The 26,405-nt window shown below is 32.5% G+C and overlaps 3 protein-coding genes across 11 annotated transcripts in view; 1 reads left to right on the top strand and 2 right to left on the bottom strand.

Moving 5' to 3' along the window:
* The window catches only part of Frmd5 (FERM domain containing), a 146,660-nt gene that overhangs the window by 44,519 nt on the left and 75,736 nt on the right, over window positions 1-26,405 (bottom strand). The window lies entirely within an intron of this gene.
* LOC139986815 (unconventional myosin-Ie) overlaps window positions 1-26,405 on the top strand; it is a 38,859-nt gene that overhangs the window by 9,144 nt on the left and 3,310 nt on the right. For 6 of the 7 annotated variants that reach the window (XM_072002444.1, XM_072002441.1, XM_072002443.1 and 3 more), the window contains exons 8-18: window positions 597-725; window positions 1,876-2,072; window positions 2,912-3,079; window positions 21,252-21,422; window positions 23,057-23,223; window positions 23,362-23,575; window positions 23,935-24,165; window positions 24,795-25,079; window positions 25,155-25,310; window positions 25,842-25,981; window positions 26,080-26,231. In XM_072002444.1, coding sequence (XP_071858545.1) covers window positions 597-725; window positions 1,876-2,072; window positions 2,912-3,079; window positions 21,252-21,422; window positions 23,057-23,223; window positions 23,362-23,575; window positions 23,935-24,165; window positions 24,795-25,079; window positions 25,155-25,310; window positions 25,842-25,981; window positions 26,080-26,231 — 2,010 coding nt within the window. The remainder of the gene's footprint in view (window positions 1-596; window positions 726-1,875; window positions 2,073-2,911; window positions 3,080-21,251; window positions 21,423-23,056; window positions 23,224-23,361; window positions 23,576-23,934; window positions 24,166-24,794; window positions 25,080-25,154; window positions 25,311-25,841; window positions 25,982-26,079; window positions 26,232-26,405) is intronic. The other variant, XM_072002445.1, reaches the window with a different exon arrangement.
* LOC139986819 (uncharacterized) lies at window positions 4,648-17,209 on the bottom strand. Of its 3 annotated transcripts, XM_072002453.1 has the most exons (4): window positions 16,185-17,209; window positions 8,943-9,167; window positions 5,494-5,969; window positions 4,648-5,430 (listed from the first exon to the last, which is right to left on the bottom strand). In XM_072002453.1, exons 2-4 carry the CDS (start codon window positions 9,164-9,166, stop codon window positions 5,255-5,257), a joined length of 876 nt encoding a protein of 291 aa, XP_071858554.1. In that variant the 5' UTR covers window position 9,167; window positions 16,185-17,209; the 3' UTR covers window positions 4,648-5,254. The 3 variants fall into 3 exon arrangements, with proteins under 3 accessions (XP_071858554.1, XP_071858552.1, XP_071858553.1); XM_072002451.1 differs by having other exon boundaries at window positions 4,648-5,969; window positions 16,185-17,206; XM_072002452.1 differs by lacking the exon at window positions 16,185-17,209 and adding an exon at window positions 11,636-11,759 and having other exon boundaries at window positions 4,648-5,969.

The following is a 26,405-nucleotide window of genomic DNA, read 5'->3' as shown; positions in this document are numbered from 1 at the left end:
CTACATCTGTTTTCAGTTTTCATGATATTAATTTTTCGTAATCGTATGAAACTGTACAAGTACTTATTGTAAGCGATCACAAGTTGAACAATAGTATCGTTGGCTGCAGAGAATTTCACTCCAAATGAGAGGAAGTAGCGAGATTGTTTCCTGGAAAGAGAATCGACATACCTGGAGGAATAGAACGAGAAAATTCTCTTATCTTCTTCAAAAAAATTTCCGCATGGAGTGAATGTCTTAATGAATTACATTTACATAAAAAAAAAAAAAAAAGAAAGGAAGAAGAAAAGAATAAAGAACAAGCATATAAATAATTTGTATATATCCTGAAGATACTACAATGCAGTCGACCATAGGTCTTATTTTGAATTGTTAAAAGAATCCTATTATATCGCTAGAAGTGCGACTTCTAAAATAAAATGAAACTTACAAAACTTTCAGTTCTCACAATAATACGATAATATCTCGCCCATTGATAACACTTGCTAGTGTTTAGAAATTTATTCTTATTTATTCTTATTTATTCTTATTTATTTGTATTTATTCTTACGTTTACCCTTATCTTAAATTATCGATCGTTATTTTATTCGTTTCAGCATTGAACATAATGGCGATAGGCGATTCCGAAGTAACTGATATTTTCAGACTCGTTGCGGGAATACTTCACATAGGAAATATTCAATTCGTCGAGAACGGAAATTATTCACAAATCGCTGATAAACGATGTAAGTATGGATTAATGAAGAAAGTGATAGTTAAAGATGGAGACCTTGGAAGCTATGACCTTGTTGAAAACAAATTGCTTACAGAATAATTAAAAAAATAGCCCTCTTTTCTTCGTGTATACATAGTGGCCGAACTAATGATAGTAGTACAGTCGAATTAACATCTTTTCGCATATTTTTACTTACTATCATTAAACCATGGGTGAACCTAATATCATTTCGGTCACTGCACATATGTATACTATATTCTAAATACGTGCAGGAATATGCGAAATACAAGTAAAACAGCAATCTTTAAGTCATTAAAAAAGTAAATATTGTGTTAAATGTACAGTTATTAACATGTATATATACATGTACGTATATCTTATACATGTTCGGTTATCAAAGGCAAATTTCAAGCTACTTAAAATGTATCTTTCTTTCCCAATCAGTGTTATAACTTATATTGTTATTTGTAAAATATTACTAACGATATAGCCAGTAGTTAAGGCATTGATGTTTATCTTGGATCCCTGAATTCGAGCGATTTACGTGTACGAGGCTTGTACATTTTTTTTCGTTAATTATATTTCCTCTACTTGGAATTTGGAACAGAAAGAATGATAAACGTTTTTAATATAATAGTAATATGCAGTCACGATTGTTATGAAATAGTAGCAAATCATTCTACTCTAAGAAATGAATAGGAAGAAACAAATTTTCAAGTCAAGTTTTATATTATAACGTAATAGAAATAAGGTTCTATATGTCTGTCTGTTGTTTGGTGATACCTTTTTGAAAACTTGCAATTTTCTTATATTGCCTATGTGTCTATGTAGAAAATAGACCTTTTTGTCCGAGGTTTCGTTTTCGAGAAAAATTTATCAAATGTATTTGAATATGGCTACTTCCGGATCGCACGTGAGAATAAATAAAAGATGTAGAATAAAATTTGTTTACAAGATGCTTCTTTTCTGAGACAAATAAATTTGAAGATTTATCATACGCGTGTACTAGGTCGATTCTTAATTAAAATGTATGTAGACTTTTGTGACTGTCTATATCTGACTCACTGCATACGATACAATGGGTTAGTTGCTTGGCTGAACAGATTAGATTACTGATACACGAAACGAAACATTTATTACATATCGTCTATATATTTCAGATCTTGATTTTCCATCCCACTTGCTTGAGATTTCAGTAATGCAGCTATCTCAAAAATTAATATCACGTCAATTTGAATCCAAATGGGGAAGTCAATCTGAGAGCGTTGATGTTACATTAAACGTAGAACAAGCTGTCTATACTCGGGATGCATTGGCGAAGGATATCTATGCTAGACTCTTTGATTATCTGGTTAAAGTAAGTACATATATTTCTACGCTAACAATTAATCAACGGTACATGTCTTAGAAATATTTTATCCAGTTGAAATCTAAATTTCACACAGTAGTTGTTATATGCGTTTGATTTGTTATAACGTTCATAATCGATTAAATTTTACAATTTTTCAACAAGTACAACATTTAAAATATTATATTTCGTCGGCACGTTATTTAGATTTTATACTATAAAATTTATAGTAGCAAGTATTTATATCAAAGAATATTTGATATTTAAAGAAATCCTTAGAGCCTCCATTATCAGAATATCTTCCTTGCTCTCTGAACATTCATTCGAACAAACGAAACTTAATATCAGAAAAGTGATAGTTATATTATTTAAACATTTTTTAGTTCTTTTGTTGGTAATACAAATAGTTTTTCACTTCGTAAAGAAACAATGAATTTTATTACTTTGTTATTATATGTACTATATTCTATTAGACTATAAATTTATTTTTGTAAGAGGAAGATTTTAATTTTCAACTTAAGATATTATTTTTTAATTTTATAACTTTAGTGGAAAATAATTTCCGTAATAAATTTACTCTGATCAATTCCGAGCTTAACAAAGGATAACAGTTCGCTACGAATTCATTGACATCTACCTTGCAAATCTGAATATTTTGATGTTACTTGGCATTTCTGTATGTATACGTATTAATTAATTGAAGATTTCGCTTTCAAGAAACAAATACAGTTCTCTAATTTTATGTATATATATTCTACCACTATCTTAGTAAACTTTAATGTCAGAATTTACAAATAAATTAAAATATTAATTTCTGTATGAGTTATTTTGTATATTAATGTTTGCAGAAAATTAATTCAGCTATGGAAACCAATACCGAGGGTCTTGAAATTGGAATTTTGGATATTTACGGATTTGAGATTTTTGAAAAAAATGGTTTCGAACAATTTTGTATAAATTTTGTGAATGAGAAACTGCAACAGATCTTCATAGAGCTCACTCTAAAGGCAGAACAAGTAAGTACGAATTTTGTTTCAGATTCTTCGTATAGTTTAATAATTTTTTATACTAAACTATATAACTATAACTATAAGTTTAGATAAATTGATTTTTATCGTTGGTGAATGGTTTTATAATTTTGTTGAAACTGTATTATAATTTTATTATGATTTATAATTAAAATAATTTCAATGTTCATTGATTTTCGCTTATTCGTAGATACTTAAATATTACAATTCATTTGTTAACGTTGCATACGATACACAAGATCTAGAAAAATATATCTTAATTTTCACAAATTACTTTAATTTTCAATTTTCATTAATATTGTAGTAAAAATTCTGAAAGTAACTTTAACAAGTAAAATTGGTTCGGTATAAAGTTGAGGGGTTTCAAGAATCGAGAATTTTAAACTTGCATGATGCATATTCAGCGAATATAGAAATAAAAGATATAAAAAGTATAAAAATATATAAGATCGAACGTTCGTAAATTAAATCTGTTGGTTAATTTTCATGAAGAGACTTTTCCGTTAATCCATAAAACACCGAAACGATTTTAAAGGCTGAATAATGATATTTTGTAGAATATTTTATTAAAATGTACCTCGTAAAATATGTTGTTATGTAAATAAAATTGAGATTCGGTGAAAATTGAATATTTTATAAATAATCGAAATAGTAGATACGTTAAAGTTCTATTACAGCTTTATTTTTTAATTTTTACTTTATATGATATAGTATAATAGTATTTCAATTTATAAATATTGCAATTTTATTATATAAACTTTTCTTTATAAATATACAAATAGTACATATTGTACATTATCGTTCATAAGAATATGGATATTTAGTCAATGTGTTCTACGACTATATAACTGAACATAAGATGCTCCGATCGAACGGTTATCATCTTTTTTACGAAATCAATAAATCGTAGATATAATTTATCAAAAAAACGACTTAATATTAAGGGAAATAAAAAACTTGACCTAAAATTAAATAGATAAAATTACATTAAGATTAAATACATAATCATCGGTGCTTGTACATATATTACAAAATAATTTTTTCATATAATCCATAACTTGGAAGGAAAGATCGATGGCAGATTATGAGCCGCTTATTTGCCAAACCAGTTAACTCCACAAAATTAAGATAGAGAAAATTGAAACTATATAAGGTAAACACGAATCAAGTGCTCTGGTACTAACATTTAAAAAATTTTTTAAAATTGAGTTAAACAATTTGAACTGTGATCGGTTCATACGTACGTCAGTTTTAACGAAACGTTGCTCAGTTGCACATTGTATACATATATATTTATGTCATTGTTGCAGCAGATGAGAGATAGTATATTTTGAAATATGAAATTTTTACTCTTCTTGATTAAAAACTAGATTTTTTGACATTTTATATAAAGCATTATTTATTGTATAAATAAAATCATCCAAAAACTTATGTTAAGGAAAGTATGCTTGTAATGTTTCTAATGAAATTATATAATGTACAACTTAAGATTAAAGATAACAAGCTCTTTAAATAGGTGTACAAACTTGAATGTATATTTATAAATTTGTTTAAGTATATAAATTTTGAAACGAAATTATAGATATTTCTATCTGCCAACATACTTTCAACAATTTTATTTAGATACATTATTTTCTAAGTTCTAACATTTTCTATAGAAATTATTTTCTTCAGTTTGACTCTACGCAACAAGTTTATGTATTTACAAATTAAATTCTGTCACTTTCTGCAAGTGAAGATGCAACTTAGTAAATCTCCTGAAAACGTTATCCTTCACAATGATCCTATAAAACATGCACGTAAGATCTTTCTGTATTCCTATTTGGTATAAAAAAATTATCATTGTTCGCAAACTTTGAAAGTATCGTCGAGTATTCGGTGGTTTCGAATGAGATGCAGACGGAGACAAAAATAGTGGAAGCAGTTATCGATGAAGTTATCGAACTAGTACTAGTGCTCTATAAGTTTTATTTATTACATATCCTTATGGTGTGTAGATTATTGAGTAAGTAATTGAAATTAATATTTACACTTTTGTATAAACAAGCCGTATTTATCGAAACTTTATCGATACCTATTTCCACTATCAGTCCACTTTTCTCGCAAACTGATTCTTTTTTTGTTTACCTTGTAAAAAGAATTGTTTGCGTATTTAAAATAGAATCAATCGTTTGAGAAACTATATTCTGGCAATATATTCGTTCTTTTCAAAGCGTATCTTTGAACAGGCGTGGTCTGTGCCATTAATATTCTACTTGGAAATTTGGACGGTGGTGCTGGTATCTGTTTTGGTAACTCGCTGGAAGTCACCATAGAGCTCTCAGTAGTGGATAGATTATCTAAACCGTAAACTATAGTTAGTCTATTAAGCTTCTTAGCTTTCTTTTTCGAAAGATTTTTACCATATTCGCGTTTCGTATTAGTTTGATGGTCAATTTTTTTTAACGGTTGAATTATTTTGTTGCGATGAGATGTCCAGTCAGTTTGCCTTTGCAGAGGAGGTGTCACTCTAAGAAATTCTATAGGATCGTGAATAGTAGTCGTTCTAGATGTTACGCCTTTCCGAAAAGAACCGCTATGACCTCGTACGTTTACATAAACCTTTGGTCTGCTATTCTTTAAGTAATAAAGCTTTTCATCGAAACTTTGAAACTTCGACGGATCTGCTAAAACGTGTCTGCCCTCGTTAACCGCGTTTGCTTTGAAGTTCGCACTTAGGCCAACATCTCTCACACCAAAAATTGAGCGAGGTAGCACTTCTGGATTTGGATAACTCTCGTTGCGAGATTCTTCAGATTGTTTCAGCATCGCGTGTATGATATTTTGCAGGCTGGACGCGTCCATTTCGTCTGGACTTTGAAGTTCAATTTCTACAAGACTGAAAAAGAAAAATAGCTTTTTTTTTAACTCGGTTCGTGATTTTTTAATATTTGCGAACGCAGTTATGAAAGATAGTATTAAGCGTCAGTTTTCATAAAATAAATTTTCAGAGGTGAAACAAAATGCAGCTACCTGCGTCATTAACGAATGGAATCAAGGATATAAATATTTCGAAGCAATGTTCATTCATATTAAAACACGATCGAAATCTCCTGTCTACAAACGATGATATACATCTAATATGCTTAACTTCTTTCCTTTGTCATTAATTAATTTTCTTTGTCACAAATTCGTTAACATAATCAATTTTTATTTCGTATGGCTTATATGACAATCTTCATTTGCTTTTAATGGTTTTTAATTTTCTCGTTACGAGGACGTAAAATCTTTAATTCATAATTCTTTCTGTTTCATAATTTATCACCATTTTCCCTCCGTATCAAAGTTTGCCAAGGATGTGGCTAATTTTAAAATTGATTTTAAAAGGTCGGAATGCAGCGTACTAAAAATCAAGTATAAACTGTACAAACCGATCGTAACGGATCGGTCGTTCAGACGAGCATTAAAATAACAAAATCCATAATTTATAACGACAAAGTAGAGAAGGAATCGGATAGAAAGAGAATAAATCAGGATGAAACATAATTAATTAAGCAGTATTTTATTCTGCTTTTTCTTTTATTAGGTCTACACGTATGAAAGAAACGATCTCGAATAGTGTCGAGCCAAGTGTATTCAGCATGGACATATGGGTACCATTGAAATCGCCGACTCTGTCTTCACCGTCTTCGCCGACGATAGCTTTAACTGACAACAGCGTTACCTGACTGGCGGTATTAGTACGGGCAAATAAGAGAGAAATTTTACTTATGTAGGTTTGTTGCTGCAGACAATCGACGAATTAAGAATTACCCGTTACAAGGTACAATCTGGCTAGCAAATTAAATAAATTTTGGTTCAATTTCAATTAATTTACCTTTAGTTTGAGCGTAATTTCGACACAAATCAATATCAAGACCATAGTTTGCGTTAGGTTCGAGATAGCATCTTTGAACCATCGTTAGTTACAGCAATAAAGCTACATAAATAAAAGTCCTCTCTTATTTCCTTGTACTACCGGTTAAAGCTGGTATCGGTGAAGTCTATGTCGATGATTTCAATGAAATGATACATAGTCCGCATATATATTCTATGTATCTTCCTCTTATAAGAAAGAATCGGAAGCACTCTTTTTCTGAAATAAGCAAAAATAATAACAAAATTTTTTTCGTTTTACTTTAAGGCCCGCTATCCAGGAAGCGTAAGCGTAGCCTACTAGACGCGACGATGCGTTTACGTCGATGCTCAGTCTGCGAAGCGTACAGATAAGATACATTTCGTCCCGTTATTAAAATGTCGAGCGACGAGCTCTCATCCTGTATCTCTAGATTTGTTTATGGCTGCAACGTATGCCTCGTTACTTACGATGTTAACGTCAGTCGTTATGACGAAAACGGTGCACATTACATTACTTGACAATGGTCGCTGCATGGAAGCGTACCGTTAGCATCAACGCGTCTATGGAGTGACATTTCATGGACAGTGGGCCTTACTTTGAACCTGAGCTAACATCAGATAATATATATACAGTTATGCAGATACATACAGTTTCAGGAAACCTAAACGAGGCAAAATTGGTGAAAGGAAGATATCGTGGCCTTGTTAATTTGTATATTCCGTTTGAATGTTTGTCATGTAGACCATGTTGATAGTACGTTGATTATGAAAGTACTTGGTAAACACTGATTTAATTACACAACGTGTAAAAGCTCCAGAATCTTAAGTGTACAATTTTTCATACAACTTTCCCTATCTTTACATCTACGTCTTACGCAGTCTTGTATATTGGATCCTCTTAAGTCAGTCCTACTTTAGCCACAGATCATAGTAACGTTTTACTAATAATATAGATATCTAGAATGACGTATACGATAATTGAATGAATGAAATTAAACGAACATACGATACATCATATGCTATAATCAAATAGCGTGCATTCAACTGACACGCCAGAAGCAGACCATATCTAAGACTGGCGCATATATAGACTTCTAGAATTATGGGTTTATACTAAGATGAAATGGGATATTATTTAAAACTAGAACTGTCAATGTCTAAAGTGTAAAACTTATGTTAAAGAACTTGTATCAAGGTGGAAGATGTATGTATGGAAAAGTATATAACGTAAGGAGAAAAATAATCTTTTGTCCATTTAAATGTTATATTTTATACAAAATAATCGAAATCCCTCAAAACGCATCGTTATCTATCTATAAAATTTCCATAAAAAAATTACAAATTACTCACTTTCACCACGTCGGTGAAAATTCTAGCGTTAAAAAGGAGATAATTTTGGATTCTTTCGATGAAGTTGTGCGGTAAAACTGTTACGATTAGTTCTACAAAGTACTTAAGTACATAAATAATTTCAGACCGTGAGTGCCTAGACCAAGAGCGTGGTCCTTGTTGAAAAAAAGATAGAGAGAGATGATGATTTGTTTCTAATAGGTAGAAAAGCAAAGAGCAACCTCTTCGATTATCTCTATCTGATGATTCAACGGGGTCCATTTCCTTGGCACGGCATCTCTGATCTGTACTTCTTATGTCTGTGATTATTATAACACAGTCGAAATCCGGAGAATCGCAAATACGTCAAGTGTACTTTTGTTAAAAATAATTTATTCGATTTGTTCTAACAACATTGTTTATTTTAATTCTTATTATTTGAAATATGCTTTTATAAGCGGAAGTTGTTTTATCCGAGACTCTTAGTAGTATAACGATGGCGCGTAACTTTATTATCACTTGACATGGAGATGTGACTCTGGGAGAAAGGAAGAAAGGAAGAGAAAGTGAGAGTATTTATGCAGAACAGAAGAAAAGTAAAAATTATAGGAAGTTATAATAGAAATTGTAAATACATAATTAATACCTGTAATCGTTGGTATTAGCATTATTAGCTCTTTCCACGTCAGAACTGTGTGAGAAACTTGGTAAAGATTTTCCCCCGTAGAATCTTTGGTCATTTCCTTTTCGATCAAAGTGTTGGATATAATTTGGTGAAGAGGGTGGCCTTGGAAGAACCATTGCCGAGAATGATCGCTGTATAAGTGCAAAGAGCACCGTTGCCGTGTAGTAATTTACCGCTGCTAACATTCTGGAATACCATTTTATATTTTAAAATGCTTCGTCAATCTTAGAAAAGGAAAGCGTAAAGTCATTTTTCTGTGAATAGTTTACTTCTTAATTACTTTGTTGTACAAATATGTTGCTATCTTCAAGTTAACTATGTATGTACATTTATTGGAAGTAATTAACGAAAAGAGAACTTTTATGTATATCGTTTATAGTAGCGAGGGTTAAAAGTTAGCAGATCTTCTTTGGTTACATAAACGCACGTTCAGTGGAATTTCGTTCGCTCTTTAACATGTTACCTATATACATGTATGATATAAATATACATTGCAGTGTTTGCAGCATAATTTTAGTAACCTACATACTAAGTCTTACATTGCCATGTTATAACATATCTGTACTTTGAGTTACCATAACTCATTATATATATTATTATATCTAAACTATAACATATTTCCATATATACAGTATACTTAATGGCAAAATATGCCTAATATTATAATATATCTGGATATTCTATAGATATATGGATATATAGCGATTTCTAGTTTATTACAAATATTGTCCACTTTCGCTACAATTATGAGAAACGAAAAAGAGGAGAACGTTAGCGCACCTGGTCACTCACACGAGACAGTATGTACAAGCGTGTTACAATAAACGCGCAGTGAAAGTTTTACCTGTTCGCAAGAGCAACCTTAAGGAACAGAATGATACAATTTCTCTTGTTTCACTTACGTAAGCCATACGTGTACTAAAGTAATATAATATAGTTGTCATAATCGAACAAGGGATCTCAAAACTATATGTAACAGGAGAATCGATTTAAGTAGATCAGAGTTGAAATTTTATATTTTACATCGATTTTTCTTCCAAAATATCAGCTACTTGTAATCTTTTAAATCTCTTTAATATATCTTATCTTTCGTAATTCAGCCTAAAACGTGAACCATTTAAAATATCGAACTGTTATGTTAAATTTCTGTTCGAAGGATATGGAATTTTTGCAAAATCGCGCAGTCGGTTCCTTGCATTGATCGTATTATTTTTAAGAATATAAGAAGAAACAAGTGCTAGAGTCAATTAATCGTTTTCTTCGAATGAAAAGAGAGTATGAACATTTTTATTTTTACCGTTAAACACGCGTGATATTCATAAAAAGTAAACTTGGAAAAATGATTTATAATTTTTCTCGATCTCGAATCCTGATCTCAAGACTTGAATTTGAAATGTATATTTTGTCCGAAACTGATCAGAACCAGAATTTACGAAATTAGATAAATTTATTTTTCAAATTGCCAACAATCGACCTACCTTTCTCTTTTTCCCAAGTATGAACGTTCAGCTAAGTAAAATAGTGTCTTATAGAACTCGTCTTGTTTCTGTAAGTCGCACGTTAGGCGAATATGGAATTACAATCTCCCTTAGATGCGATGATTCGTTCTAATAAACATCGAGTTCTTAGGTTTTATCGTGCGGCTGTGGAAGATAGTGGTTCGATTCTTTTAAACAATCCACTTACCTCGAACCAAGAATAAAACAGAAGATTGAAAATCTACTATTACTTCGAGTTTGTTATATTATAATATCTTTACGCTTATCTTTGTTTCGTTTTTATATTATAATTAGACCGAGGATTTAAACAAATTCATACTTTTGATTTTTAAAATTGTTTTATCTGACAAGTATTATAGAAAGCATTATATTCTCTTCTATATCTTATATATTCTTTTCATATTACGTACATTCTGTGTAATTTTTCACTTTCGAACTTTCTGTGAAAAATCTGCAGTCCGACTGTAGTATAGCTATTAGAAAAGATGTTCTAAATAATAACTATAGCACATTTATATTATTTCATTTATTTACATCTCCATTTCGTCCATAGTTAACAAATCTTCGCTCCAATGCTTATCAAAAAAGAGTTGCTTGTATAAGTTTTATGGAAGATGAAGACTCTCCATGTATTACTTTCAATGGTTCTTAGAAATATTCGACGTACAAGCTAGCGTTATTATTATTAACGCTATAATAATTCAAGTAAATAATATCCCTAGTCATAAATTGGTATATTGTAACAGTTTTTTATGTTTTGTGCTATTAAAATCGTTAATTGTAAATTTTATTGGATATAAACGAACTTTTAAGGAATAAACTAAAGGAATAAAGATCGTATAAGGATTAGAATAGTATTACTGTATGCGATAGATTAATAACGCCCAATTAACAAATAATAAGTAGGTCTGTCCTGAAAAAGCGAACTGGAATCACTGAATGACAAAAAATCGGAACAAAACGCAGCATACGAACACGAAAACACGAAATCCAAAGAATCACAAATATGTCATGTAATCATCGTGAAAGTTTCAAGTTTAAAAAACTGATAGATTTGTGCATCGAGTAAATCTCCCTTTTTTTAACTCTTTGTTACAAAGTGCCGTTTAATATCGAGGAAAATACCGCGCAATAATCTCTGTAATCGTGTCTTACTGTTCGCCTAGCAGAGTAACGGAAAGGTCCTCCTTTCCAAAGAGATCTATGGTCCGACTTGTCAGTGGGTGTGGTTCTTTCGATGTAGGTTCGCGTTAAAGTGGAAACAGGTTCTCTTAAAAAGTGCAAGTGCATTCGTTGCCCTGGTGAACGTACTCGGTTATACTCGGTGAACGTAAGAGTCCACGTGGAGTCGGTCTGTCAAACGATTCAAGTTTCTATCGGCAGTTATGCCCGCATTCGGCCGCTTCCAAGTTTCATTTTCGGTATACCGTGCTACTTTTAACTTCCGTTTTAATCGATTGTCGTTGTTATTCCCAGCTTGCAACGCTTATTGTCGCTGCGTACTTTAAGAAATTACGTTTCTTTCGAATGCTTCGAATTATAACTTTTCGATTCGATAGGTTGATTTTATGTGCAGGGATACGCGTATTACGTACACTGCGTCTCAAAAGTATACGGACGCTTGCTTACTTTTCACAGAACGTGAATTATTTACAAAACGATGAATAGACAGACGCAAAGTGGTCTTAATCTTTATTAGAATCGTCATGACACGCAAAAAGATCGGTGTATCGGTGTGTGTCAAACACCATGGCTAGGTTTTATCATTTCATTTCATCATATTCGGTTTGTTTGATCGTTAAGCTATGAACAAGACAGGAAAGGTTCTTCCAAATGGATAGATCAATTCTCGTGATCAAATCTGGCAATGATTAAAATCGATTAACACCCCGATGAATCTGGAAAATATTTAATTTTAGTATGTCATGGATAAATTGATAAGATACGAATCAGTTTATATTTCGTAAAACAGTAAATATCGGTTTTCTTCGTCATTTTGTCATTAATTCGTCCGGTCGTCACATATTTTAATTACATGTACTGCTAATGTAAACCGATTAAAATTTCCACACATTTATGAGCGGAAATCTATATTAATTTGAAATGTATATGAGGTAGATTTATTAAAGTTGAACGCACAAAGATATTGCAACGCTACATCACGAGGTATGTTTATTTCTGTGCACCGTTACTTTGCATTCAACTGTGATACCGTGACTTTCTATCAAAAAAAGAAGAAAAAGAAAAGGAAACAATATTTTGGAAATCTTCTACATTGCAATTTATAGCCGATAAAAAACGTGGCGACACGTTGCATAATCATTTTGATATTATCTGTGCGAAAATAAGTTATTGTTTCTACCGACTTCTTTAGTCTTCCATTTCCAATTTTCTAGTTTTTCACATTCGTTGTATATCTTTTTGTACAGCTCTTTTCGGAAATTCATCTGTCGCGCTAAAACAGGATTAGATCGTATTATACTTATAGAAATAATTTATCTCTTTCTCTTGTTACATTAGTTACAATATATAAATTAGCTCCAACACTTGTATTTATGTTTTATGGTATGCGCGTTGCGCTTTTAGATCGTTTTATCGAAGTTAGGTGACGCACACTTAAATAATTACTGTTTGTCATTTCGTCTCCGGAAGGAAATCCATTAACTTTTCGATATTGGGAAATGCGATTTATCTTGTATGATTTTTCCAAAGTCAGAAAAATTATAAAGCTGTCATTGAAATAGGAGCGCGAACGATTATCGCGACTGAAAAACTGCCTTTAGATTCTAGCGTGCTGAAGTAAATTTTTACTTGAAGTATATTGTCTTTGTTCTTGTTTATAGTTTTGCCTGATTTCCTATGCACTGTTTTAAAACTTGCGATAAACAACAGCAGTAATTTATGCATCGTACTCGTGTAAAAAAACAAGAAACGTACCACGTTCCAAGTCCTGATCTGGCGCCAGTAATGACTCAAGTACGATCAAATGGATTTTTATGAAATTTAACGACAGTATTTTAATTACTTTTACGATTAGTCTTCCTCTCTAATCAATTTCTGACGAGATCGGAGAACACATAGGACAAATGTATCAACAACTATATTTTTTTTACGATTCAAATATTTTATGTAGCGTACAATACAAAAATACATTCATCAAAATCCTTTAGACTTTAGACGTCAAGTTATATTCTATATCTTCCTCTTACTTTCACATTTAGAACATCGACTATCGATTATCTATCTCTGTATGAACATCAAATTCACTTATTTGACACTTAATTTTCTCGAAAATGAAACGTCCAATGCAACTTTATTATTCTCGATTCTCCTTTTATTTCGAGAGTACTATTTTTGAGATTTCTCTGATCTTTTGTCCCGAATTACGGACTACCCTGTGTATCTTCTATTAAAAATTGCGCAAGTTCTTAATCGGGAATGAACAATGTTCCGTAATATTTCGAGATGACGTTCTGTTCGCCACTCCCATTGTCATCAACTGCGTTAGATTCTGGAATTCTTCCATCATTTCCTTTATACAAATACACGAGATTTATATTTAAGAATAAATCTTTTAGTATCGATCATTTGTAGCATCCAACTTTCCATGGGATGCGAGTCCTCCAATAAGCTCTTCCGTGTTTCATCTTTCAATTCGTAACATCTTCAATTTATTTTTTAACGTAGCAATCGTTTTAACGCGATCATCCGATAGAATAATTTATACCAGATGTATTCGATGATATTTACTTCTCCGTCGACTATCTGTGTCGAGCCCTAGGTGTTGTGTAAAAACATTAGGAAAATGGTATATATTATACGCGTGATATGCATGTACGTTACGTCTGATTTGTTCTAAAAGTACAATATACAGGGTGTCCCTAATTTAAATGTCGAAACTTTGGGAATGCGTTCGGGGCCGATAAACTAAGAAGAAGAATCCTTCGGAGATTTCCTCGCCCTTGCTCCATTTTGAAGAAAATCGCGACAAACAAATTTTCCTTTCTACACTCATTTATTCGTGTTATCGTCTATTTTAACGAAGATACTGCTCGAAATGCTGATCTCTTACAGCAATTCGAAGCATTACATCTAACAGTGGACCCTATTTGCAGCTGTGCATTGCTCTGGTGATATTTGATGCACCGCAGCTACGATTCAATCTCGTTCGGATCGGGAACACCCTGTACGTTTCAAGAAACCGTTCAAATTGCATATTATTTTTGTTATCCGATTCGATAAAATAGACGTGCAATGTCTATCTTTCGAGAAATGTTATTCCACCCATATAAAGCCGGGAAGAAGAATAAGTGGGCAGGTAGTGGAAATAGAAATCAATGAAGTTTCATCGAACTACCGCACTGAAGTTTTATTTATTACACAGTGGGTCCGGTTTATCTGGAAACGCTCAAACATCTCGGACAGTACGAACGACACGGAAAAATGTTTCAAGGAAAAATTGGTACGATATCGAGTACGATATCTTGGTTGGCCGTTTTAAAGACGTTAGAAAACTGCAGCCTTGTGTCTCATAACAAAGCCACATCGATATGAATCTGATGATCACGAAAAGCATCTGTACAATTTCTGTGTGAAACATTTTTTCGTATCGTTCATATTTTTTCAGATGTTTGATCGTTTGCAGATAAACCGGACACTCTGTGTACGTATAAAGTATATATAATACCAGATTAAATATTAATAAACCCCCTCTTCTCTTCAAGATATTATTCTCACTGTATCGTTCAATTCTTTTTTTATTATGCTTAAACAAAAAATGATATTTCGTGCATTATCATTACATGCATCTCAAATAAAGGAAGAACATTTTTTATTTAAACCGATAAAAATATTTGTTTGTAGAGTAATTCTCTAGAATAATTCATCCCATCAGTTACTTATCTTTTTGTCATTTTGCGTTAACAAAATTACATTTTACATGTAAGTTTGAGATGTTATATATACATCTTTGCATTCAAAATTGAAGTATATCCAAGTCGCCTTTCTTATACCGATATTACGAACGCGTGATTCGATAGATTATAGAAGTTAACGATTGAATGTAAAGTAATTGGATCGGTGGTTTTGCGCAACAAGTGCTAATGTCGTATTTTTGCAAAAGTCAGTTGGACCCGGCCTTGAGTCTGTAAGCGATTCTATATTGTGTATAAAAAACTACAAATGGAAATTCCATCTTCAAGTGACTATAATGGGATTTGTACATGCGAATGTCAATATTTTTCATGAAATAAACTTTCTGCGGAAAATACCAAAGTCGATATAATCTCTTTTTATATTAAAGAAGAAACTAGAAACGGCAGAGACGCTTGTTCAATTCAGAAATTATTTAAACGCGAATTTTTAAACATATCTTTTTTTCAATTTTTTAAGTACTACAATATCATTGATACTTTTTGCCACCAAATCACAGAGAGCACAATCGTTACATTATTGTACTATGTTTGTTACAACACACGTCTTCGTAATTTGCGTAGAAAATCTATGAATCTATATAGTAAATAACGTTAGTCTTCGTTAGAAAAGAGAAAATTTACACGTTCATGATTTATGCGTAAAAAGGGAGATATATTATCTAGTCGGAAGAAAGTGTCAATAAAATTGATAATAAACACGAGCGTATCTAACGGTAGTCATCGATGAAATTGATAAGAGATTTTGCTTGGTAAAAGTACTTTGCGCGTACCTGAAGTAGAATGTTGAAATAGGTCAGCGCGAATACGATCTATTTGGATCAGTCAATGTTGCGGGTGTAGTAGCTGCGGTTGTTCGCAGCTATCTAAAAACTGGTGCACTTTACACCGATAAAAGATGACCGACATCAAGCGTTCGTTATTTCGTTGCAACAAATTAAAACTACAAACTTGTATAAACTTGGAAATAATCAATCACTTATGATAACTAAATGTCACTGGATTTCGCATTTTTTTAGCATTCTGTATTCATCGGACAATTTGTCGGTCATGATTTGCACGTGAATCTTAACGATGGAAATTCGAAACGGTCCTGTACGATCGAATACGCGTTACACAGATGATGGCTCTGTTTGCACTGCGGCCACGGATCGAGCGAAGGTAATGAAATAGCTAAGTGAAACGTCGCCCTCTCTCTTTCTCTCTTTCTCTCTTTTCCTCTCTTTCTCTCTTTCTCCTCCCTATCTCTTTTTCACTCTATTCGTTACTTTCTCCTTCGTCCTTTCTTCGATTTTCAGTTTCTTTTTATTGATTTCGATTACGATCGTCCCCATAACAATTAGTGTACTACATATCTCATATTCCCGCAGAATGGCAAAGTTTTAATATATCACAACGTTGGTTCGCTCCAGAACGATGGAAGAGTGTTATTTTTTTAAATATTTTATAACGTTCTAACGTTCTAATTCTTATACCGCAACTTTTCCCACTTTCCGTTACAATTTTCACGTGAATTTTCAAATAGAAAATTATCTGTATTAATAATATTATTACAAAAAATTACTATTAACAGATGGTTAATTTATGCTTATTCTTTCCGTTTAATCAACTACATAACTTTTCAATTGATCATTCTGGCAACGAAATATTTCCATATTCGCAAATAGGTTCTCTTCTCTTTGTATCCCTAATTTGACGATCTCAAAGAGTACCGTCAAGTCGTTAGCCTCTTTTCATGTCCAAATAAGTTTGTGACACGTCCATACTATATAATCCCTCGAAGAATGTAAAGTTTCCTTTACGAAGATCGATTTATCGTTCAAACTTATAGTCTGACTTTTGTTCAATATAATTGCTTCTTCAAACGAATAAATTCTCTTTATTGTTGATTATACTTTTCTTACTTAACTATACCATGCTTATTAATAATGCTTTGTTATTATATAATATTACATCGATGATAAAATAATAAATATGTATAAACATATATAGTATAAAGGTTTAGAAATATGTAACGCTGATGTATGTGTAATTATTCGTTTAATCGCCTGTGCCAGGGTTCTTTTGCACGAAACCATTACATTTAAAGAAGTTCATTAGATTTCATCAGTTTTAAAACGAGGTGGCTAACGGTTTCCTTATCCATGGAAATCTCTTGGTAGAAGTATACAGTTGCACTGTAACGACAGAACGGTTTTATTTTCGACGGTGCAGAAGATGTCACAGGAAATCCTGCCATTCAAAGCTAAGAAATTGGTTAAAATGATTCGTTGAGGATTCAACTTTGAGTATCCTTTCATAGATCGCCTTAAAATAACGTTATTTTCTTTCCAGTCTTGATCCGTTCCGTGCAATGTCCTCCATACGATATGGCGAATATTTGTGAACAAAATTTTAACTGTGCTATTTTATATTTAAATAATGCGCAAGTTTATTTAAAACACTTTTTCGAATAGCCTACTGTCTTTTAGAAGATATAATGTGCGGATTAAGCTTGTTCCATCTCAAGGAAGACGTCTGACGATGACCACCAGATTTGTCTAAGCGGAGGAGTTGTCGAAATCTAGATTTCAAGGTGTTCTTTGCCTTTTCAAACGGAACCGTATACTTTCTTATACGCCATTCGATACAGTTTTTAATTCTCTATAAAAAGGTATTGAAGTACTTGTATCTGAAAATATACAGTTTAAAAGATATTCCAATGTTAATTGAATAATTCGGCGCATGAAAGACGAGGGACGTAGATAAACATAGAATAAACTTTACGAGATTAAAGTTAAAATATTAAAATAAAATCTAAAAAGTAGAGAATTAAAAAGTGTATCGAACATTGTATAAAGAAATGTACATTTCGTTAAAAAAGAAAAGTCAACTTGCAATCTCGATGGCCACCCAGATAACATTCGTAACCATCAGCCAACGTTCTCCTCATTGTTGTTGATTATTGCTTATTACTACATAAAACTACTACGATAAATTTATGAAATTAATATAAATTATAAATAGACTGGCAATTTATATGAAAAATTTAAAAGCGCAAAAGTACACAGAGCGCGTGTTCCATGTAAAAATGTATAAAATATCGAAAATACAGTGTTCTCCATAGTACGAAGGTCGTGCAAGAAGAATACTCGTTTTAACGTAATATACTTGGGTATTTTGCGATACAACCATCACCCTATTTAACACTTATGGTAACGTGAAACGAGTAATTGCATGCACTGTACGTTTCTGCCGCAAGTTCATATAATCGTAGCTTCATTCACTCGAAAACTCTTCTGATCGTATTATACTACTATAGAAGATTGAAACGTTGCACATTTGTCCCTCGATCGTGTCTCAAGTATCGAATCGATTCACTTGAAAATTGGCATAAGAATCGTTGAGATGTTGGATTAGGATATAAGTTATTTACTTTTCCTTAACTCGCAGTCGTATTATTAAAAAATTGAGAAAATCGTTAGGTATATTTGCGTGCTATAGGTTCGCACCCTTATTCGTCCTCAGCCTCTTGACCATCGCTGCATAAATAGCGGAATAACAAGGATAACATAGCAAGGATAACAGGTTCTAGATTTTAGACATTTAATGGCATTGTTTGTTCATATATTATTTTATGTTTTATTATTTATTATTTACTCGAATATTTCGGTTTGCTGTCTCGAATTGCAGACGCGTTTCCTGAGGTCCTCTGTAACGAGAGACGGCCGGCCACCACGCTTACCTGTATTGAATTCCCGTACTCATCGTCTCACCAATGATTCCATCATAATCTTATTACCGTAAATTGTCGAGATTCGATGGTGAATTCCTTTCGAATGAAAGTTTTCGGCATTCGTAAAGCGTAGACGCGCGAGAGATCGCGTGGCAATTTTGTCGCTCTCGCTCGCATCCATGGAAACTTCAGTTTCTTCTTCTTCCAATAATGTTATAACGCATATAACGTAACAATATCGTTAGAACTACTAAAGCGATAATTCTGCATGGCCTAAACGTTGTAACGCTACCTGTCCCCTCTTCGGGACAAGTCCCAAATCAAAGTGAAAGTGTTCGAAAGGTTCGAATATCGACGACTGAACGCGATCCACGATCCATGATCCAACCATTCGATCTTGTACGATCATTAATTAGTAACGCAGACGCCCAATCCCGTCCAGGAATCGTATTTATGTAATTTATTACATAAACTATAGTTTCCTCGATCGCTATCCAACGACATAACAGAAAAATAGGTATAAGGAGAGATTATCGCCAATTACGAGCACGGAAAGGTTTTAATACGTAAGAAGAGAAAAGCATTTTGATTTATTTAATTCCTAATTACAACCGCCCAATATATCAATGTTATTTGTGTCTTTAAAATGACGTATAAAATTCTCTTTAATCCTCTTTAATCTCAACTCGTTTCTCGATGGCCACCTAGATAACATTCGTAACCATCACCCAATGTTCTCCTCATTGTTCTTGGTTATTATCTATTGATATATAAAACTACTACGATAAATTTATGAAATTAATATAAATTACAAATAGACTGGCAATTACCTATTGATACATAAAGCTACTACGATAAATTTATGAAATTAATATAAATTACAAATAGACTGGCAATTACCTATTGATACATAAAACTACTACGATAAATTTATGAAATTAATATAAATTACAAATAGACTGGCAATTACCTATTGATACATAAAACTACTACGATAAATTTATGAAATTAATATAAACTACAAATAGACTGGCAATTACCTATTGATACATGAAACTACTGCGATAAATTTATGAAATTAATATAAATTACAAATAGACTGGCAATTACCTATTGATACATAAAACTACTACGATAAATTTATGAAATTAATACAAATTACAAATAGACTGGCAATTATCTATTGATATATAAAACTACTACAATAAATTTATGAAATTAATATAAATTACAAATAAACTGGCAATTACTTATTGATACATGAAACTACTGCGATAAATTTATGAAATTAATATAAATTACAAATAGACTGGCAATTACCTATTGATACATGAAACTACTACGATAAATTTATGAAATTAATATAAATTACAAATAGACTGGCAATTACCTATTGATACATGAAACTACTACGATAAATTTATGAAATTAATACATATTACAAATAGACTGGCAATTACCTATTGATACATGAAACTACTACGATAAATTTATGAAATTAATATAAATTACAAATAGACTGGCAATTACCTATTGATACATAAAACTACTACGATAAATTTATGAAATTAATATAAATTACAAATAGACTGGCAATTACCTATTGATACATAAAACTACTACGATAAATTTATGAAATTAATATAAACTACAAATAGATTAGCAATTTCTATGAAAAATTTAAAAGCGCAAAAATACACAGAGCGCGTGTGCCATGCAAAAATGTATAAAATGTATAAATTTTCTAGTTTCTGTGCTACATGATAAGAGATTTGTATGTTGAACGTTAAATGAGATCTAATGAACATTTAAAGCCCGTGATACGCGTTTCGCTCGATTACATACAGTCGTTGATGCATTTTCTGCAATACTAGCAAATTTATATTCTTCGCTATCCGTATGTGTCTCATCGAATAATAATATATCGCCATTTGGAAAAAGTAGCTACTAGCCAATTCTAAGTGTGAATTGGTAAGTGTGTTGAGACTCCGATGAAAGCTACCCGAAGCCATATAATATGTAACAGAGTTTACTCGATAGAATTTAATCGGAGAGTTATATTAAAGCGGCACTTTAAGTTGCTTAAGTTGTTTGTGAAAATAGTTAAATTAGTGTTCAATTTCAGGAAGAATACGTATCGGAAAATATACAATGGACTCCGATAGAGTATTTTAACAATGCGGTTGTCGTCGAGCTTTTGGAAGGTAAACGTCCACCAGGTCTCTTCTTAGTACTTGACGATGTTTGCGCTACTCTTCACGGTGGTAGCGCTGGCGCGGATGCAGACTTGCAAAAGGTAAAGTCCAAACAGTTTATACGTGCATGTATACTAATTTTATATAAAACAGTCTTTGCGATAATACTGCTAATTGAAAAATTAGTAACAGTTTTATCATAATACGAATGAGTCATTGCTCGTTATATATTCGAATATTAAGAATCAATACTCGTATATTGTTTAAATAAATTGGCATTAATGTAAATTCAAATTCCCTTTGTAGGAGATTAACCCATTCGCAAGCGCGACAGTGTCGCGTGGACTGGCTCAAACTGTGTATAATTGATAAACGTAACGAGTCAAATCGCTGGATCAACGCACGAGTTATTATTGCATCCGCCTCGAACGTTTTACCGTTTCTTCGCGTACCTTTATTCGTCGTTATTTATCGTCTAACGATGTATATTAATCTCTCCCGATCCCTCCATTTCTTTAATATTTATTGTATTTACAGTTCCTTCTGAACATTTCTGTCATTCAAATTTCTAAATTTTCAGTCGTACGTTACACAGTGTCCATTGATATCCAATTGCTGTATCCACGTTTCTCATGCTACAACCTTCGTTACTACTTCGAGTAATTCGCTTTAATAACTCTACGTTTTGGGTCGAATGGGCTAAACAACTATCAAATGGAAATACCATACAAATTAATAAATATAATAAATATGGAGGATGTGTGTGTGGTTTGCTGGTTGTCTTTTAAATGACGAGATAACTCAAAGTTGAGAACCGTCATTTAAAACACAACCAACAAACCGCACACACATCCTCCACATTGGTGACCCCGACGTGATCACTTGATATGGAAAACCGTCAAGTGTATTTAAAATAATTAATAAATGAATAAGTACAGACTATGTTCGCTAAGACGCTGGTACTAACGCTAAAGACAGTGTGTAAATCGCTAATAAGATCGACATAGCTGACTGATAACTGGTTCATAACTGAACTGTTACGGTCGCGTTCGTTTATTCATACTGATCGGGAGAGAGCTGGAAAATTTGAATTCGAGTTTGCTTTTGCATTGTTTTTCCCGGAGTTTATTTATTATTACTTTATTTGTACCCTTTTTTTTTCACGTGGAGAAATCCTCATGGACGCTCCGCCACTGCGAGCAACAGCAGAGCAGTGTCGAGCTCTTACCGATTAAAACTCCACGATGGCCTGCCTGCGCGTATGATAGGAATGCTCCGTGATCCCGTTCTTTGCGAATTGCTATCGATGCATTCCCCGCGATCCCTTAATCGAGTCGATCCTAATGTATTGGCACCATCCCCCTGCTAGTCGCGTCCGGTCGAGGGTGGTGATGGTCCTCCTCCATCGCGTTATCCTACAAGGGTGAGAGTTTCTCTTTCTCTCCCTTTCTGCCCGTTCCTTTGCGAGCATGACCCGCTCGCAGAAGAGGCGGACAGTTTTATTTATTTGTATTCTAACGATATTGATACTCCGAGGCAAGACAGCAACGTGATTTGAATTGTCCTCTAGCTCATGTGCCTCTACAGGTACATAAGAAATGACATTAACACGATGCGTTTCACAATTCGATGATACATAATTAATATTATAAAGGGTCGGATAATTTATTTTCTGAGTTCTCATTAAATTAATGAATTTTTGTACCAACAGAAACTTTATTACATTTATTTACAGAAACTTGCAATTGCGTCCAACGAGCACGAACATTTCCAAAGCACGCAAGACGGATTTGCTATTATGCATTATGCCGGTATAGTTTCGTATTCGGTTGATGGATTTTGCGATAAAAATCGCGATGTACTTTTCTTAGACCTTGTGGAACTAATGCAAACAAGTACGAAGTAAGTCTTCTTATCTGTTTTCTTATTAAATTTCTGTCAAGTAAACGTGGAGATCCTACGCTCCTATATTTAATTTTATTTTAGCTTGATCTCCTGGCAGGTGTATGTAAAACATCTATATATATTGTGAATTTGCAGTTCTTTGATCCAGAAATTGTATCCGCCAGAATGTCAAACGAATAAAATAAAAACGCTTAGATCCAGACCTACCACTGCGGGTAACAAGATTAGAAATCAAGCAAGTCGATTGGTCAATCAATTGATGAAATGTACACCACATTATATCAGATGCATCAAACCAAACGAGACAAAAAGACCACGAGATTGGGATTCGGTTAGAATAAAGCACCAAGTACGTCTTTTCTCTCATGAAGTTAACGAGACTCTTGTTTTTATTTGTTTGTGCATGTTCAGTTTAATAATATCAAGACATACCGTTTATTACATATTCCTATTTAAGAAAAGAAAAGGAAATATTGATATATATTTATATACTGTATATTTATACAGTAATTTGTTTTTTGATATAAGTTAATTTAACAATTATATAGAAACCTCGAATCTGGGATCCAGCAACTATAAACTTTTTTATTTACGCTTAAATATATATTTTAAGTACGGTTTATATATACGTACATGTATGTGCAGTAAATTTAAGCATTTACATATTTCTCTGATTAATGTTCTGTTTTCATGTTCTATGTCATTTAGGTGGAATATTTAGGTCTAAAAGAAAATATTAGAGTACGTAGGGCTGGTTTTGCATATAGAAGACCGTTCGCCAAATTTTTACGAAGATATGGAATTCTCACGAAAGAAACTTGGCCACGTTGGTCTGGTAATGAAAAGCAGGGAGTCGAATGGATATTAAAAAGCCTCGATATTAATCGATCGCAGTATCAACTTGGAAAAACAAAACTATTTATAAAAGCTCCCGAAAGTGTAAGTTTCGATTTTATTCTAAGATACAGTGATTATATTGCAATAGTTTAATCAGTGTTGTTCGTAAAGAATGACAAGAATCTTAGGTAAAACAGCGGAAAGAAGTGAAATTCGCTTGTATTATCAGAACCATAAGCAAAAGTCGGTAACGTAGAATACACGTATTAGCGTATTCTGCCTTGACCAAAATTTTACTTATACCCTTTTATTCGTCCACCAGAGTTATCCTAATTATAACCAGATTGTGGATTTTTATGAAAATTGTTTTACCCATCAAGCATTATAGAAAACACTATATTTTGGATATTTTATATATTTTTTCATATTACGCGCATTCTGCGGAATTTTGCACTTCCACATTTCCTATATTTTATATAAAAATCCACAGTCTAATTACAACTAATTGTTATGTTACATACTTTTGTATTTGAGTATTTATTTTTCCAAGCATCGGTCAATGTGTCTTTAAATTCCTCGATAATAATGAAAATTGGTAGACTCGTCTATACCGACGGAATATCGGTTGGTCGGTACAAAAGCACAGCCTTTGCCGTAGAAATCTAAATACTCGAAAAATTGTTTCGTAGAAATCTACAATATAAATGATCAATGTCACCATTGTTTAATAGCTTTTTACGTTAGAAGAAGCAAGAGATCGGAAATATAATATGTACGCTAGAGTAATTCAAAAAGCATTCAAAAAGTACTTTGCTCGAAAGAGGCAAGAACAAGAAAGACAAGAAGCAGCTGATTTGTTGTTTGGTCGGAAAGAACGTAGACGAGCTAGCTTAAACAGACATTTCATGGGCGATTATATCGGATTGGACGACAAACCTCAAATATTAAATTTAATTGGAAGAAGAGAGAAAATTTTTTTTGCTGAAGTTGTGAAAAAGTATGACAGGAGATTCAAGGTACTTGTATAAATTTACGAAAACTAGCTATTAACAAATATACGTTACGTGTAACGATCTAATGACGGTTCGCAGACGAGTAGAATAAATTTTATTCTAACCAACAAATACTTATACCTTATCGGTCAAGAGCAAATCAAAAAGGGCCCAGAGAAAGGCAAATTGGTAGAAATTATAAAACGGAAATTACCATTCAATCAGATTAGTTATGTATCATTAAGTAAACTTCAAGTAAGTAATTATGCAGAGTGAGTTAAGAAGTACTTTCTAAAATAACTATTGCTTATATAAAGTAGCTGTTAATTGGTTTTATTTCCAAACGTCTTAGATGAATTATGTTATATTTTAAGGTACTCGTCGGATGGATGCAATTACATTTTAGAATATCTTTTATTTTGCTTGCCAGATATTTTACCTTCAAGTTACCAAATTTTATGTATGAAAAACAAGGAAAGACGCGAATCGATATCCTTGCTTTTACGTTGTCTTTGTCTTTCAAATCCCAATAGGTAACGAGTTCATTTTAGATAGTACTTCTTATTCACTCGCTCTTTATCTATTGCCATTGATATTGCTGTTTTGATCATAATCATCATTGTAACTCTAGAGAAAAGTGTAGAGATGGTAATGAACCAATTCTTTCGCCAACCCAGTAATTGCTCGAAAAATTTACGTCGCACCACTCTCTAATTATTACATTTGTTGATACTACAGCTATTATGTCATTATCGACAATCGATTATTTTTACGTATTGATTACAGGATGGTTTTCTCATTATTCATGTGAAAGAAGATTACGATAGCTTATTAGAGTTGATATTTAAAACAGAATTTTTGATTAATCTTAGCAAGAGATACGTCGAGGAAACTGGTCATATTCTAAATATAAAATTTAGTAACAAGTAAGATTTTTAATACATCAAACGTGAAATAGTGATTTGGTAAATTAAGTAACGTAATGTAAAGTAACGTTATATTAATATCATTCTAACCTTTATAGTTTAGAATATAAGGTTAAAAAGGAAGGATGGGGAAGTGGAGGTACAAGAGAAATACATTTTATACAAATGGAATATAGGAACAAAGAAATTTTAAAAACAAGTGGAAAAATTCTAAACGTTTGGATTGGACCAGGATTGCCATGCACCACTAGTAAGTTAACAAAAGTAATCGTTAGTCGATAATACAGGTACTGATAGTATCTGATAGGGTTGATCGGAAATGGAAATTGTTTATTTAGTATTCTCAAATTTGGAAAATTTACTAATAATAGGAAAGTACCATTTGGTCTAATAACAGGAGGGTTAAAAAATGTAGTCTCTCTCT

Source organism: Bombus fervidus, chromosome 4 (assembly GCF_041682495.2).
Source record: "Bombus fervidus isolate BK054 chromosome 4, iyBomFerv1, whole genome shotgun sequence".
Classification (NCBI taxonomy): domain Eukaryota; kingdom Metazoa; phylum Arthropoda; class Insecta; order Hymenoptera; family Apidae; genus Bombus; species Bombus fervidus.
This window is presented reverse-complemented; position numbering and strand designations above follow the sequence as displayed.